The sequence below is a fragment of the Rhinolophus sinicus genome, chromosome 3, assembly GCF_057876585.1.
Source record: "Rhinolophus sinicus isolate RSI-liver-muscle chromosome 3, RSI-T2T, whole genome shotgun sequence".
In the NCBI taxonomy this organism is placed as follows: domain Eukaryota; kingdom Metazoa; phylum Chordata; class Mammalia; order Chiroptera; family Rhinolophidae; genus Rhinolophus; species Rhinolophus sinicus.
This window is the reverse complement of record NC_142503.1, coordinates 25,968,627-25,987,088: the sequence shown is the minus strand read 5'-3', so window position 1 is coordinate 25,987,088 and position 18,462 is coordinate 25,968,627. Positions and strand designations below refer to the sequence as shown.

At 33.5% G+C, this 18,462-nt stretch overlaps 1 protein-coding gene across 5 annotated transcripts in view; it reads left to right on the top strand.

Moving 5' to 3' along the window:
• FYB1 (FYN binding protein 1) overlaps positions 1–18,462 on the top strand; it is a 157,470-nt gene that overhangs the window by 132,737 nt on the left and 6,271 nt on the right. For 4 of the 5 annotated variants that reach the window (XM_019737305.3, XM_019737301.3, XM_019737303.3 and 1 more), the window contains 7 exons: positions 2,511–2,533; positions 3,619–3,682; positions 4,495–4,632; positions 6,192–6,217; positions 7,761–7,827; positions 10,513–10,603; positions 11,582–11,744. In XM_019737305.3, the coding sequence (XP_019592864.2) occupies positions 2,511–2,533; positions 3,619–3,682; positions 4,495–4,632; positions 6,192–6,217; positions 7,761–7,827; positions 10,513–10,603; positions 11,582–11,744 (572 nt within the window). The remainder of the gene's footprint in view (positions 1–2,510; positions 2,534–3,618; positions 3,683–4,494; positions 4,633–6,191; positions 6,218–7,760; positions 7,828–10,512; positions 10,604–11,581; positions 11,745–18,462) is intronic. The other variant, XM_074328976.2, reaches the window with a different exon arrangement.

Genomic DNA, 18,462 nt, shown 5'->3' with positions numbered 1-18,462 from the left:
TGTGTTGCTTTCTGGAAGTTTTGTTTTTCTAAAATGAATTATAGCCTCTAATGCCTTCTTACCATGTTATGACCATAAATTATACAACATATATCAAAATGTATATACTAGAGTTTATTGATCGTAAATTGGCTTTAGTAAACAGAAACACATTGACCTAGTTGGGCAATTGGTAAATATTGGTTTTGAGGTCAGTTGAAGTTCTAAATGGCCATTTTCTGAGATTTACAGAATTTTCAGGACATGAGCATGTTATTCCACTTATATTACCACTGTATATACTTTATGTTTGTCCTTATTTTTAAAAACACATTTATTTGGGGGTAAAGGACCCCAGTTATATTATAAATGCATATTTACACTAATGAACATGCTCAAGAAAAAATATATATAAATTTACAAAAAAGAATAATGTTCTTAAAATGAGGCATTATTTAAGCATAATAGGTGACTGTTTCCCAAAACTAGCATTACCTTTTCCATTTTATCAAGTCCATATATACCATGCTCTAGTTACTAAACATGTAGCAGAAAAAGAATCTTTTATTTACTAAAATGGGACTGGAGATGTATGGTTTTAATGCTCAATATCTTTTTAAAAAGTACAGGACTATAATATTGACTAGCATCCTTTCCTCTCGTGCATATTTAATAAGAAAATGAAACAAGAGACATAATTTCTACCCAAGTTTTGTTTTTGAAACTACAGCTGCTGCTGGCAGAGAGCTCATAACAGACATGCTTTGTTCTTAGTAGAACAAGGAAAGATGCTGACTATAGCTGGCAGCTTGCCCTGGCAACAATAAGAGATGGCACCATCCTCTCCTCCCTCCTCCAGATGCCGCCTGGTCCCTTGCACTCTTTACCTGCTCCTTCCTTATCCCTCAGGGTAGGCAGAGCTGGCTGTGCACTTCAAACTCTGTGAGCAGACAGGAGGCTTAAAAGCGCAGGTCCTGACAGCTGTCCAGACTTCTCTCTTTCTTCTTAACTAAAGCAATGTCTGTGCTAAATATAAAAAATGAAGGAAAGAAAATTACAAATGCAAATTCCATTCCTCCATCACTTAATAAACTTTCTGTTATGCTTCCCAACCTTTCTCCTTCCATTTATCCTTTCCTTTCTCTCTTCCCTTCTTCTCCTCTTTTCTCCCACTCTCCTCTCCTTACCTCCACTTCATCTGTAAATATATTATATTCTAAACAGACCCTTTTAGGAAGTTGAAGAATTGCTCTAGGAATGAAATAATGTGTGGCAGCTTTGGTGTAACCCAGTTCTTTGGAAATTGGGTATGAAAATCTCCAAGATGGAATATATTTGCCAGGAATGTTAGCCAATCAGATTTGTAATTCTTCACGTAATTCTTTCTGCTTCATGCTCAAAAGGAAGAGTTAGAGAAAATGAATGTGAAAGTAGTATGTAAGAATATACTTAAACTTCATCAAAAATCAATTCTCATTTATATATTAAGACATTTCTAGCATGTTTTCTCTAAAGTTCCATTAGCAGGAGTATTTTTCTATTTCTAAATTAACCATAGCTCTCCATCAGATGAATTTCTTTGATCTGACTTTAACGTTGTGGAATCAGATATGAGTATCTAATTATACTGTATGGTTGTAATATCAGACTGATAATTGTTGCTGGCAGATTATCCAAAGGGAAAAAATGGCGATACAGGGAGTAAAGCTAGGTATAGACAAAACAGTGTTTTAGAGGAAGGCAGGATGCAGAGGTTCTTATCTCAGCTCTTTGGTTAATTAAACAGGCATGGTCGAGTCATTTATTTTCTCAGAGCTTCAGTTTCTTTTCTGCAAAACGAGGGAATTGAACCAGATGACTTCTGAGGTTTTGCAGGTCTCACAGTCTACTCACTTCCCTTTGCTCTCACAGAATTCACATTTTAGTGGCAGACACAGGCAAGAAAACAGACAATTATAAAATAGGGAAAATATAGCATGTTATAGAAATAAATAAAAAATACAGGAAATCTGGATTTAGGGAATCAGCGCCAATACTATATAAAAGCCCCATTAAATAAGATTTCAAATTTAAAACAAAAAATGTAATGCTATTGGACTAAGAGTAAAATGCTGTGGTTATAAGATATTGAAAGAGAATTAAATTTAATGCAGTAATGGTTGCATAAGACTCTGGGAATAATACTCTCTTTTTTTTTTTTTAGTAAGTACATTTATGGAATGATATAGTAATGTATAATCTGAAAACTGCCTTATGGAAAAATGTTACAAACAAACAGTATCGTTGTTTTGCTTACCTTATATAGTACCAAAACTCATTTGTTCTTATTAGGTTTGTTTTGTTTTGTTTTTTTGCCTTGCTACAACGCATCTATTATGATAAAGAACATATAACATCCTGAGAACATTTAAATGAAATATTATTTCTCTTTAATATAACTGTTCAATACACGTACTTCTCTTCCTGATGGCTAAATAATTCATATATTAATTTAATTTGTCCGGTTTTGTTTTTTTTTTTGTTTTTTCTAGCCACAGTCAGAGTGGAAGTGGAGGTAAGCCACACACTTTTATTAGCAGTTTCTCCAAATCTTCAACATTTTTGTGTATGTTAATGACAGCATGCTTTTGTTTGCAAACAATGAGGAGGATCTTAATAAGGTAGAAAGAACACTGGACTGGAACCGATGACCTGGATGCTAGTCCTAGTCACGTGACCCTGAGCAATGCACTTCTTTCTTCCAGGTTTGTTGTGGGTCATAGGGTGACTCCACTTCCAGGGTGCCCAAGGCGGTTTGGGCTTAGCTAATCTTCTGAGTACAATTCTTAAGAGCATCCCCTTCACTTTCAGAAGCATCCTTGTTTGGATGATAACATATATGGTCACTTTAACTGTGACTCTGAAACACCCCTCTTTTTCTCATCTGCAAAGTAAGGAAATTTTACTAACACCTTGCAGTGGTAAGGTTCTCATCCTAAAAGTTAAAGTTCAAAGTTCGTTGTATGTATTCCTGCACAGAGAAGATTCTCAATATTTTCAATATAAATATTTGTCATGTAACAAGGTTCCTAAGTAGTGTAGGGTAACAACTCAAACAAGAAACGGTTTGTCTTTTAAATCATCACTTTGATGAAATGAAATAAAAGAAATAAAAGTTTGTTTTAGCAACTATCAATGTCTACAAATTCACATTTCATTCTATTTGCTTTCCTTCACTTACATCTTTATCACTATCTTTTTCTAAGTGTCTTCTCACTGTTAATTAAATTTTTCTTATCACTCCTCCCTTCTCATTTTCCACAATAAATATTTAATTCTATTCTCTATTCAATTTTTCTTTTTCTAGTATTTATTCTACCCATTCCTTTCATCTCCAGTACACAGTACCTTTTATTATTGTTCATATCTTTATTATATTTCACCTCTAAGAATTCCCTATAAAATAATCAACAAAACAATTTGCCTACTATCTATATGAGAGTGAGAAAATAAAGTTATTTTTTATTTAAACAGTTAATGTGAAGGAGGGATGCTTTCTGTAATTAAATAAGGCAGATTTGTTATCAAGTTTTCAGTGACTATTATGAGACCAAATTCTGAAATTAACAAAAGATTTTTTTCCCCTTATTCAAAATGAAGGGATATTCCCACCTCCCCCAGATGATATTTATGATGGGATTGAAGAGGAAGATGCTGATGATGGGTAAGGAGAATCAGTGAATTGCCTTTTTGAAATTATTCTCTATACTGAAATTTAGTTTTGATTTCTAGTTAGAATGAAAAGCAGAAAATAGTGTTCTTTATTACCTTACCAAAAGTGATTTAAATATTAACAGCAGTAAACTGGGAAGTATAATTGCACTATACTTCAAATGAAGTGGTATATTATTTGGAAGAACCTCCATAACTATGTCAAAAGAAGTGAAATGAAAAGGGATAAAGAATTACAGGTGTTGTAGTTTGTTTGTTTTTTTCCCAAACTTTTCCCAATCATTCATTTATCAATCAATAATTTACTTTTACAACAATCTCTGGAGAGTTTATCAGTTGCATAGCTATCCTTTGTGTAATAATTTTACTTATAAGAAACCCAAGTAAATTGAGACTATATGCTACCTGGGGCAAAACCAGTACTGACTACTTAACCCTGTAGTTGTTTCAACTTTTGAAGTGGCATGTTTTAAAATTTAAGATCTATCAATTACTTAATTTTAACCATAAACTAAAACTAAATTGATGTTTAAGACTTAATCCTGACTTAGTTTGCTATTTTAAGAACCAAGAGAAATATCACTAACTAGTAGAAAAAAAACAATTTACCTATTACTTACCTTGTAGCAGCAGCATTCAAAGACCATGCCCTGTAAGTTTCACAGCATCGTCTTGTTGAATACAATGAGTAAATTACTGCCTGAGTGATCAATGCCGTACTAGGATAACAAACCTGAATATCCACTCAATGTCTTTATACTCCACCGACTATTCCATTCTGACCAATGCCTGCATGCTCCTAAGCTCCACACTACAGGTTGAAGAGAAGAGTAACACGTGGTCCTGGGGGATTTTGAAGATATTAAAGGGAAAAGATGACAAAAAGAAAAGTATACGAGAGAAAACTAAAGTCTCTGAGTCAGACAATAATGAAGGTTCATCGTAAGAGTCAACCAACCAAACCTAGTACACAATAACTACTAATTTTAATTTAATCAAATGCTACTAATATTTTATAACCCATAACGAAATTCTGACAGGGTTAACCCATTTTAATATTATTTTCCATTAGTGATCTTTTATTCATTTATTGTCTCACCCTTAAACTCACACAAAGTATTTAAAAACTGTTATATGATTTAAAGATATATTTTGCTTTCCCTACAAACATGCACACATACACACACACACACACACGTGCACACTTACCCTCATTTATTCACACACACACTCTCCACTTAGTAGGACTTTATTTGACTGTAGCTTTACAAAAACTCTCAATACCACATTTTATTATATAACATTTTATATTGACTACTCAAAATATACATACTCTATTGAAAATTAATTTGCTAGAAATGAAGGACACAATCTGGAATTCCTTTTATCTAAGTATAGTATTTAAAATCTTTGTTACTGTCTTCCACTGTAGTGACATATAAATTCTATTTGAATCATAGATTTAGTCCTCTATTAAAATTACTCTGAATATCTTCAGTTTGTCTAAATAAAAATTAATGTATAAATTTTCTCTTTCCATCCCCAAATAATCCTTTAGTGTATGTTCCATACATATGAATTTGAAGAATCTCACTCATGTTAGCTGTTACATGATTAAACTCTCTTGTGAGACACTAAAACAACACTCAATAAACACTACACTTAAAATAGTAAGTAAACAAATCTTCTCTCGATGCAACATTCCTCAAGTATAGTCCTGATTTACAAATAAAAGCAGATTATTTTTTCTACTCCAGTTACACACAACCTATTCTGATTTTTAATCATTTGAATTAATGGCCTCTCACACTTGTGTATAACTATGCACCCTTCTTCCAGTGATGTGTGTGTGTGTGTGCACGCGCGCGCTTAAAGTTCTGAAAGTAATAAAAACATAGGTCTTTTCCTGTTGCAACTAAATGCCACCCAATCCTGATTTCAGATCACTTCTATTAATACACTCTTCCTGACTTGTTTCAGTGGTTATCCCTTTCTCATTCACCATTCTCCTGTTTTGGGATACATACGTACATATGGCGAAACATAGTCATATAAATATTCCTATGACCTTTGTTAATTTCAACGCTCCATTTCTATTTGTTGAGTCAAATAAATAGTTTTAGGCCTTAACTATGCCACAATGACTCCACAATATTGAATCCACTTAATCTACTTCGGTGTGATAATATGCCCAAACCTTATAGAACAAATCTAAAAACATTGGTCTAATGACTATGGGTAAAACAAACCACTAAATGTCTTGATTCTTGACTTTTTTGGCCAACATTGGAGTTCAAAGAAGTCTTGCTAAGTTCCAGATTGGTGGACAGAAACTGGGACTTAGTGGAGAAATGGAGAATGAGAAAGGAATGATAGTCAACATATTAATTAGCCTTTATAAACCTCCAGGCTTTTACTTATTCATGTCTTTCCTAAATAAAGGGCTCAAATTCTGTGTTTATATTGGTCTGATTGTAATCGTGTTCTCATTTTCTTTCCAGTTTCCCTTCTCCTCCTAAAGAACTGGGTAAGTAATAAAAACCAATTGTATATTTTATCTCATTTATTGTAGATGGGATACTGGGAAAGCATTGGATATAATCACTATATTTCAATAAAAGCCCTGACTCTCAAAATAAATTTCTTTTTTGTACAATTTCAATCTGCTTATTTTTTCACCTATGCTGAGCTAGACCTTTAAAATTTTTGTCTTAATTTACTTGAACAAAATAAAATGTTGTCTCTAAGAATATTTGAGGCATTCAAAACTTTGATTTATAAATAAATTAAAAGAGCAAACCAAACACAGAAATAATCTATTCTTTCAATCTGTTTATCTGACTTTGTTTTCAGTAATCAATTTGAAAATATGTCAGACACTAATTAAAATTTATCAATAAATAATGATGAGCTTGGACCTTAGTCTATAATTTTCAAAGTATGTTCAAGAAACTTAGCTTTACATGGGGTAGATATAAGAATCTAGCAAATGTGACCTAATTAAGTAAAAAATGTGTTTTTTGTTTTAATTTTCTTTTGTTATTGTGTGTTGTATGTGCATGCGCATGGGATAGTAATCTTTTCCTTATCTGGAAACCAATAATATGTCATTTTTCTACATATTTATTATGGATTCTTCATATAGCTGAGCAGGTTTTATACTGTGAAATTAATTAACCTTACAGGTGGGAGAGAGAACTCTATACATATATATAGGGCGAGAGGAATTTTTAAAGGAAATCAAATCCTTGCCACCACTAGACAGTATTTAAACTTTCTGTGATAATAATTCCTTAAAACATTTGTACTCTCATCAACTCATCTCTTCAAATTAATTTGCAGTAGAGCCTTATTAACAGGAAGGTTGGGAGGAGGAAAAGTAACTACAGATTGAAAAAGCTATTGAGCTAGTTAAAGTCATAGCAAGTTTTCTACCAATACTAACTCTCAATGCCTGCTAGTATCATAAATGTCTTGTTATTAGAAATATCCTTTCCATTTTAAGATGGTGCCATACCTAGTACTACGATAATGTAGAAGTTACTAAGGAATAGATCAGTGAGTAAAAGAAAATGATAGCTAGCTAGCTAGCTAGCTAGCTAGCTAGATAGCTAGCTAGATAGATAGATAGATAGATGATAGATAGGTAGAGATATATAAATAAAATCATATATATTATCACAGCACCCTAAATCCCATAAGAAGTAGAGATTGATTTCAGTCTCTACTGCCTACTACCAGTGACCAGTGATGTTGATTTGTTTGTCAGAAATCTACTAAACCTGCCATTTATCACACTTGTGAATCTTCAAATAATCTCAGTCACTGTCTAGGGATTTTTTTTCCCCCACTCATAATGATAGTTACAATCATGGTCAGTAGTTTTTTGAAGGAAATTTAACACAGGCATTCAGGGAGATAAGACTATGCTTCCAGGAGAAATGTACAGAGACCACAGGAAAATGTACTACATTGTCCTTGAAATAATCTTTGTACTAAAAACATCATTGAATGCTCATATTAAAATTTAAACTAAAATGTTTCAACATTTGATATTTTGCTGTTTTTAGACATGGGAGAGGAGGTTTACGATGATGTGGAAGCCTCTGATTTCCCAGCTCCACCATCAGAGATAAGGTAATTAGCATGTTCTGATTGCAATGAAGTAGTGAAAATCAGACTCCTTAAGAAAATTCAACTAGAATAAAACTCCAGTGGGATGTGTATCTAGTGTGTGAGGTCGTGTTCACTCTGTCCTCTTCCTGTTCCCAGATCTAACTTTTCTGCCAGGTTTGTGAGTGGATAACCCCATCCTCCTCTTCCTTGTCTCTCCCCCCTTGGTTGCCCTCCCCAAGTCCCAGTGGTTCTACAACTTGTTCCCTTATCATCCTCTGCCCTGACACTCACTGATGTTTGCATTCATTCATTCATTCATTCATTTATTCATTCACTGGGAAAATATTTGAGAGCTTGATCACAACTGATCCCACTGATTCATCTCCCTTTACTTTCACCCTTTTCCTAAAACCATTTTGCCTTGAATACAGTTCTTAGTTTATATCTCAGCCTTCACCACCATGATCAAGCCACAAGAACATGTTTTCCACAAGAAGACTTTTTCCTTTTATGAAAAAGAAAATGATTTGTTTTTTTGTTTTGTTTTTATAAATTTTATTGGAGAATATTGGGGAACAGTGTGTTTCTCCAGGGCCCATCAGCTTCAAGTCATTGTCCTTTAACCTAGTTGTGGAGGGCGCAGCTCACTGCCCCATGTGGGAATCGAACCAGCAACCCTGTTGTTCAGAACTCGCACTCTAACCAACATCCAGCTGCCCCAGGATTTGTTTTTTAACAGGACTTTTAGTATGTCTCTTTTCCACGAAAGCATCAGTTTCTCGAAGATTCCATTCAAATTTACAAAACAGAGTCAACAGAAAATAGTGACATTCTTCAGCTCACCTACGGTTTCAATTTAATTTTAGGCTAAAATTGTAAGAAAATCTAAAAATAGTTAATATAAAAGGAGTACCTTTTGAAAACTCTTTTGAAATAGAAAACAACATGGTAGGATGCTTTTTTACCCAAATTATGTGAGACTATCTGATACATACTATGTAAAAAAGCAAGAAGACCTCTCTAGATTTTTCAAGGAAAAGCAAAGGTGAATAAAAAGATCTTGGACTTGATTAAAGGATGAAAGTAACAAATGGAATACATTAAGTGATGTCTTCTGAGTTGTACTAGTAAAAATGTACATGTGAACTCAAAATATTATTTTTACCAAGGTTGCTAAGCTAATTTTATGGAATAAGAGATAGTATCAAGATGAAAGAGACCGAAAGGAAAATATGCTTTCATTTATATATGAAGATCAAGTTCTATAGGTAAAACAGCTAAGAAAGATAAAAAGAGAATCATTCTCCTTTTTCAGTTCTCCATGACAGGAAAATCTAATCTTTAGTAATACATTAAGTTCTAATATTGCTTACCATTGAGAAGTCGCTTCTATCCCTGACAGTTTTTAATGCATTTTTCTGTTTTATATTACTGTTGAAATGCTACTATTAATATATTGCATAAAATAGCTCTTCTAGGAACCCAGATTGACACATTGGCCCTTTTCTTTAAGCAAAATAAACCCCAGCTAATTAAACTTTATGTGATAGGTACTGTTTTTCAGAGTTTAAAACAATTTTATATTCTGTAACATAGCATCCAACTCTTCAGTAAATTATTTTCAAAAATAGCTTGTGGGGAATTTTTTGCTCTCATGTATATTCTGATAATTTCAAACTGCTAACGGGGGTCAACAATTTCACTTCTGCCCAGAGTACTGTAAGGCAGGCGACCCTCGGGGAGGAGGCAGAACCTTAGGTGGATATTGTGCTGTCTCATTGCACAGTGAATGAGCTACATTCTGAGGTTCAAAAATTAAGAATCAAATCTTTTAAATAGTTACAAACAAAACTTTAACTTCGTAATCTGAGTAAAAGTTAGTATCAGTGTTCAAAGTGATTCATTATTCACTAACATTCCGATCTTTTAAATTCCCTTGTGCAGAGATCCAGAGCATTTCCTTAGCATCCATATTTAACCCTAGCGAATGGTTCTGAACCTGGGTTGCAAATTAGTATCACCGGGGAGCTTTTAAAATATGTATGTCATACCTAGAGCTCACTCAGTCTAATAAATTAGAATTTAAAATTAATTTAAATTTAATGTAATTAGAATTTCTAGGAATTGGGCAAGGGCCATGGTATCTTTTTAAAAGCTTCCCAGGTGATCCTATATGTGGCCAGGATGGAAATCACTATCTTAGGCTTATTCACCTCTTATAACAATTGGCTTTAGTACAGTTGGTATCTATGAAATACCACCCTGGCTCCACTTTAAGTAGATACAAAAAAACTAACATGCAGATAAACCTTTTAAGCCATTTATTAAAAAGTATTCCTTTTTAAAAAGCCTTTTCAATGATATCGGCCAAACCATTTAGTTATCTAAGAAGGGATGAAAAATATAGGGGGTTTGAGAAAAGGTAGACTTATATGAAACAACTGATATTTAAACTATACCTCAGTGATTTAAAATTGTTCAACATAATAGATCATTTCCGTTTTAACTCATAATCTATATTCTTTTAAAGAATCTCTGCGTTATGAAATGTCATCATTACGATGATTGCAGTAAATTTCTAAGAAAAGGAATTTATTGAAAAAAAAATTTAACAAAAATTTGATATTATGAATAGTTTCTATTGTACACTATTCTTTCTATATTTTTGAAACTAAGTGTTATTTTATGTGTGTTCTACCATCCTAGTCAAGGATCCAAGGCCAAGACAGAAGAAAAAGACCTTAAGAAGCTAAAAAAGCAAGAAAAAGAAGAAAAAGACTTTAGGAAAAAATTTAAAGTACGTTATATTTAAATATCAGACAAAGTTCAAAGCACTAATGAAAAGCTCCTATGATTTTTAATTTCCAAAATGTATATTTTAAAAGTGTAATTATCAGTATCACAGTTATCCATCATAATTTCTTTATTTTCTACAAAATTTATTTTAGATTTAAATTTATTGCTATAACAAATTAAGCAAACTCATACATGCACAATATATATACTGAAATAATCATCTAAATTTAGCTGTCCTTTGAACCTTGATAAGAAGGTAATCTAAAAATAGAATGAATAAAATATATGTAGTGTATCTATACAATGAAATACTATTCAGCCATGACAAAAGAAGAAAATCCTACCATTTGTGATAACATGGACGTATCTTGTGGGCATTGTTCTAAGTGAAATAAGTCAGACAGAGTAAGACAAATACTGTATAATCTCATTCAAATGTGGAAACTAAGAAAGCCAAACTCTTAGAAACATAGAAGAGAATGAGGGTTTACCAGAGGCTGGCAGAGGGTGGGGGATGTAGGGAGATGTTGTCAAAGGGTATACACTTTAAGTTATCAGATTAATCAGTTTTAGGGATTTCGTGTACAAGATGGTGATTATAGTTAGCAATACTGTATTATCCATTTGAAACTTGCTAAGAGAGTAAATCTTAAATGTTTTTACTACAAAAAGTAAATGGTAGTTATGTGAGGTGTTAGCAGTGTTAGCTAAATACAGTGGTAATAATTTTGCAATATATGAGAGTATCAAAGCAAAAATTAAATATTAATTTTTTTAATTTTCAAAATAGTTATTACATTAAGTTGGTGAGGTTATAAGTGACTTTCACCAAAAATGTTTTCTTTAGTGTCCTTATGTTATCTTTTGAAAACAAGGAACTGTTTATTTAGCAAAGAATTTCTTAATAAATCTGTCAGTATATGAATTACTTTAAAAAGAGTCGATAATCAATAATGGTGCTTTTTTTTTATTTTTACAGTATGATGGTGAAATTAGAGTTCTATATTCAACCACAGTTGTACCCTCCTTAACTTCTAAAAAGTGGGGGAACAGAGATCTACAGGTAAAGCCTGGTGAATCTCTTGATGTTATACAAAGCACAGACGATACAAAAGTTCTCTGCAGGAACGAAGAAGGAAAATGTAAGTCATTGCTTACTCTACATAGATGGGGCCCTCCAGAATTTAACAACCAAACAAGTTTCAGTGATGACCCCTATTAACTCTTTTCACTCTATGCTTTGTGAATTGTGGAAAGCATTAAGAAACTGGAGATCTTGCTTGGTTGAAATCAATGCATTTTATTTTCATCTCTTTTCGTTTCTCACCTGCTGTATTTGGCACTGTGATGCCAAGGTAGTGCCAAATTAGTACTTCTCAAAATGTGGTCCCAAAGATCCCAGCATCAGAAGACCTATGTGTGTATATAGTTGCCTGGATCCACCCTTGACTTATAGAGTCGTGAGCTCCAGGGGTCAGATGGAATCTGTGATCATAACTTTTTCCCTAGCTTATTCTTATGTACACTAAAGTGAGAACCACTGTGCTAAAGTTGTGAGTGGAGCTTACTCTGGCCTGGTTTTGAAATTATATAGGATATGTCACACCTAGAATTTCCAGATTTCCTACCTCACAAATTCACTTGTTTTCATTACCTATTTTGACACACTAATATGACATATTATTCCAAATCAGTACAAGAGAGTTCCTAACATCTTTGACTCTATCAGCTATAATAGCAGACAGGTGGAAATGTTTTTTTTGTCAAATTTTAAAAGGAAACTTATTTCACTTAAAGTCCAGGAAAGAGTAATTCAAAATTGTGTTGTCTTATATTTAAAATTGGATAGCCAACATGGCTGCCTACATCAGCTAGGTTAGTCTGCATTGAAAACATAAATTCTGAGTCAAATTCTAATGACAGGTAGGTGACTCAGGGACAAGAGCTTTAAGAACAAAACACAGTGACTCAAGGGTGGGGTAAATGGTTCTAAAGTTGTCGTGGAGGAGGTTTGGTTGGCTTTTAAAATGAGAAAATGGAATGTGGGTATAAAGGATAAAAAGCAGGGGGAGTGTAGTATTCAGACTTGAAGCTCACTGGAGATAATGTATAGATAGAGCTCCAGGAAACAAAGAAAAGTTCCTTTCAGGCTAGCATTTGTGAGGATGTGCCCCAAGGAATAGACTACAATGCAGAAAAAGTATGCACATCAAAAATATTAAAAAATAATAAAATGTTCAAAATATTTAAGTTATTAAGTAAGTTATGACAAATACACCAAATTGAATACTTTACATGATAATTATAATAAACCATGAGGAAGTTCTCATGACACAATAGTAAGAGAAAGAAGAAGCCTGTTTAATATGGGATAGAATTTACTGGCATGTTAAAAATTATGTACTGCCTCAAACTCCACCCTCTGGGACCAGAGACCAATGGCCCTGGTAACTGCTGTCAGTGTGGACACTGAGCTAGTTGTATATTCTAATGAAGTAGAAGGCCAGTTTTCTGAGAGGGTCATTTTCTCTGTGGCCTTGCTTCTAGATGGTCTTCAGTGTGTGTGTGAGTGTGTGCGTGTGTGTGTGTGTGTGTGTACAATTTTTTTTCCTTTTTCTTTTCTTTAATTAAAGTTTATTGGGGAGACAATTGTTAGTAAAGTTACATAGATTTCAGGTGTACAATTCTGTATTACATCATCTATAAATCACATTGTGTAAAGGGATTAAATGCTTCATTCAAAAGACATCAGAGGGCTGAATGGATAAGAAAACAAAACCCTTAAAAATGCTGCCTACAACAGAATCACTGCAGACTGAAAGATGCACACAGGTAGAAAGTAAAGGGATGGAAAAAGATATTTCATGAAAATGGAAACAAAAAAAAGCTGGGCTAGCAATACTTATATTAGACAAAATAGACTTTAAAACAAAGACTATAACAAGAGACAAAGAAGAACCCAGTAATCCCACTTCTGGGTAATTATCTGAAGAAACCCAAAATGCTAGATTTTTTTCCACCATGCCAAGTAATATGTTTACTTTCCTCTACTTTCCAAATTATTTCACATTTTTTACAGCAGAGAATTGTCCTAGTACTTGCATGGTCCTCTCCCCAGTGCACAAGCTTCAGCCACATCTTGCCCTTGGTATGGTGGAAGCAAATCTTGCCATGCTGTTCTGAGACTCCTGTCCCTAGCAATAAATCCCATCTAGAGCAATGCTCCTCAGCTTCAAAGTTCCTACACATCATATGGAGACTTGTTAAATATACAGATTCTAATTCAGTTGGTCTGAGGTGAGGTGTGGCATTCTGCATTTTACCAAGCTCTGAGGTAATTGATGCTGCTAATCCATGAAACACATTCTGAATAACAAGGATGTAGATGACGTAATCAACAAACATGTATGGATATAGATATAGGTGAGCAGGAATAGATACAGCACCAAAAACTGAAATTCAGCGGAGACTCCTATCTTCCTAGGAACCAGTGGACCTTAAAAATGAAGAAAACCAGTAGCCATTCAGGGATAATTTTGTAATCCACTATCATTTCCTATTTGGATATCAATAATTCTAAGTACTGAAGGGCTCCTGTCCTTTAGAATTTATCATCTTTTAAAAATGAAGGTGGAAACATTACAAAAAATTCTGGCAGATTACACTCAAGGATTCCATGTAACTTTTATCATTTTCTTCCCTGGTGCAGTCCCAACACACTTTTCAATTGCCAAGATCACTGATAGTTAGTTCAATTCTTAGGTGGTCTGGGAGGGTCAATCTCAAACAAGATGGAAACCAGATGATTATGTCAGCAGCATGTGTGTACCTATTGTTTTTATTTAAAGACTTTCTTTGGGTTGGACTTTGTCTTAGTTTGGCTTCTCCATTTTAGAGGTGTGTCTGGGAAATACCTGTAGGCAAGTGAAGAAGTAGACAGGGAGGGGAAGACAGCCAATAAAGCTTTGTTCTCAACAAAGTTACCACTTGGATGACTGGATCTTAATCCAATTGGAGTGGCAGTTATCACATCCAGGGGGAAACAAATTGGGGTATTAATACATCAACTCTTGTCCATCAGGGGTTGAAGCCTACTCCTGGGCTGGTGGCAAGTCATTCAGGATATTAAGAAAGTTGACAAAGAGAGTTCTGGGAGCCTGAGGAAAAAGCATTAAAAAAATAAAAATGCAAGTGCTATTAGTTGAAAGTTGAGCCAAAAGGCACTAACGTGGTAAAGGTGAGGGTATATGGGGGCTCACCAGGAGCATCTGCTATTGCCTTTCGAATTAAGTATTATTCCAAGATTTCATTATTATATCTTTTTTAAAATTTACTTTTATTTTTCCTGCTGCTTTTCTTAATTTTTTTAAACTTCCTGCTTATTCCTTCCTTGAACTGGATCCTTGATTTTCTTATTTTTCTGAATTTCTGATCCATTCCATACAGGCCTCTATAAAATTTGGGTTGATTTCTCATTGGCTTTAACCCTCCCTCACCTGGATTATTGCAATAAACTTTCCAATAATATGTCTACCTTACACTCTCAGTTAATCCACTCACCACACTGTTACCTAAATATTATTTTTTTTAAAAAAAACAAAGTCTTTACGCTAGTACATAACACCCTTTCTGATCTAGCCTCATCCTCAGCAACTATTTCCCATCTGCATCTGACACCCAGAATCACAAGCTACTTACTTGTCATTCCCTCAATAAATGATGTTTTTTCACCCTTCTATGCTATTTTATTCTGCTTGGAATGCTCGTAGTTGTCTGTTAAAAACAACTCAGTTGTCATCTAAAATTGGAGACATGTCCACTCCCCAGCCACCCCATCACAATTAAATTTCTCCCCTCCTCCACCATGCTATTACTTTTGTTGCTGTAATTGTCTTTATTTATTTATTTTTTTTACCAATGTTTTATTCTTATTAGACTCTAAGCTTGAAAGTAGCTTCAATGAAATGTTCTCAACATTCTACAGTGCCTGGCACCTTGTTTAGAGCTTGCTGCATTGAATTTGACAATTTGGAGATTGCAGTTGTATAACAAGATGAAAGTCTGACATACAGACACAGAAAAATGTCTGCTAAATAGTTCAACTGGTTAGAAAACAGAAGTTCTCTGTCTAGCCTTAGTAATGTGGTTCACTTCTTGTGTATCGTTTGGGAGACTCTAAATCTTTCAGTTCCTTATTTCTCTATTTTCTGATTAGCAGCAAAGGGATTTGATATCCAACACCATGGTGACTGAAACATGTTCCTTACTCTCCATTATTCTTTAATCCATCAAAGAAAAGAAAGCATAGCTTACTTAAACCTAAGGTTAGTAATGGAAGAAACTAGAGGCTAAAGCATTAACAATAATCCCTTCCCATTGTGAAGTGGAGTACAAGCCACTTTTACAGGCATTATCTCATTTGATCAAGTCTCACCCATTGACTTGTGAAGCACACATTGCAGAGGCACTGAGATCTTAAATATATATTCCTGGCACATTCCCAAATGTTTATAATTTCTCCCTACTATTTGCGCATATTCCACAATTCAATGTCTCATAAGCAGTGAGTTTTCCCACCTACTGTCACTTGAGAAAAATTTTCTACAAAAAATATAGAATGAGACATGAGCTGCATTATTTGTGGTTAAAATGTTCTCCATTTCCTTTGGACATCAAAGAAAGGGGGATTTTATAGGTGCTTTGGAGTTTCCCAAATCCAATTGATTATTTCTTTACTTAGGTAATTTTGTTTTCAATTTTAACATACTACATACTCACTGAAGAAAAAAAATTTAAGTCAGAAATTTGAAAAGTCACCGTGATTTGAAGCCTCAGTAATAGGTAGGTAGGTAGATAGATAGATAGATAGATAGATAGATAGATAGATAGATAGATGATAGATGGATGGATGGATGGATGGATGGATGGATGGATAGATAGATATAAAGAGAGAACATTTTCTAAAAATGGGACCATTATAATAATTTGTATTCAGTATTATACACTGAATTTTGGTTTTTCTTTCTATTATATTATGAGCATTTTCCCTTAAAATTGGACATTGTTCCATTTGCCTGGGTAAAACTATGCAATACAATTTTATGGTCTTTAAACTGCGTGAGGCCAAATTAAGTAAATTTAATTTTATTTCTAGACTTGCTCACAACAAATGAAATAAAAAGGAAATAATAAAAGCTGTCGTTTTTATAAAGTAAAATTTAAAAAATATTAGAATGAAGATATTTTTCGAAAGATTTTGTATTTCCTTAGTAATTTTATATTCACAACATCCCTCTGAAAGGTGAGTCATTAATCCTGGGACACTTGAGTACTGTAACAAGCGAATGTCTTGGGAGGAAATTAACTGGCACATATGGGTGTGTGTGGGGGTACTTTCTTAAGTAGCTCTACCCTGCCACACATTTCAAAACATTTGTTTCAAGCCGCTGTGTTCTGCTCTATGAACACAGAGATTTCCAAATAACAATTTCATACTATATGTGAGAATCCCTGGTGTGCCAGCACCTATAAATATTCCACTGCTAACTAAACATGGCAACCATTTACATGGTACAAAACCATGAGGTATTTTTTATTTATTTAATTTGTATGTTTCATTAACATTCCCTTTTCATGGATGTACATGGAACATGCAAGCAAAACAGTATTTATCTACTGCAAAAAAAGTTATCTCTAGAAACTATAATGGAGAGATTATACAAAAACTCATCGTAAGTCATTTGTTTTGACACTGTCATGAATCATGCTTTTAACTGGATAAAGTTTTAGTAGAGATTTATAAAGCTCTGAGATAGCAAAACCTATGCTGTATTAAAAGTCATTAACCCTGTAAAAATGCTATTTAGTAGTAATTTTATAGCTAATGAGCCTCAAATTATTATATCATTTCAGAGAATTAAAATCAAGCAGCACAATACCATCCCACACTTCATCATCTTGATACATTTCCTTAAATAATATTCACAATCTTGATGTTTATATATCACACACATAGAACAACAATGGAACATTCAATAAATGAGAAAGTGGAACTCGAACAGGCAAGATATAGGAGGAAATGTAATAGATGTTTGAGAATGTAAGAGCATATATTTTTTGTAATTAATTTTTCGAAGTTAGATAATTAAGCTGTATATCATGAGTTATTAACTTTGGTCATGTAAAAGACTGTTTTAGTGCTTAATTACAGTGCTCTATCTAATTCTACACAATTTTAGCATAGTTGAGTTTTTCAAAGTAGATTACCTAAAAGCACAGGAAAATAAAACCCTTTAATTTCCCAAAATGATGACTATATTCTTTTTGTTTTTATCTTTATTTCTTTTAATCTCCTAAAGGTTTAAAAAAAAAAAAAACAGAAATATATTTGATACTAAAATAATTCCAGTCCCTGGCAACACTTTATAATTTGTTATACATTTCTCTAATTTTCTATCTTTTAATTTTAGTTCAGAGATTTTATAAAGCCCCAACAACTCATGATGAGATTAATGCTCTTAGTAAAAGACTTAGTTCATATGTGTCATTATTTTTACATTATTAACGTAAAACATGAATATATCATGGGGACAATTACTAGTGTATTATTTTTTAATTCTCTTTAAGAGAAAATTCAAAACAAAAACAGAACCACCAATTTTAACTAATGAAAAAAAAAAAAGCTGTTTTTGACTATTACTGTCTGTAGAGAACTCTTCACATTTTATTTTAGCCCCCAGGCATAAGTTCAGGGAAAGACAGATTTCAGTTATTGGAACCTGACACAAAATCCACAATTCGTTCAAATAGCTCATTATCTGCACCAATTTTCTCCTTTGAGAGAATTGAATTTGTTAGAGA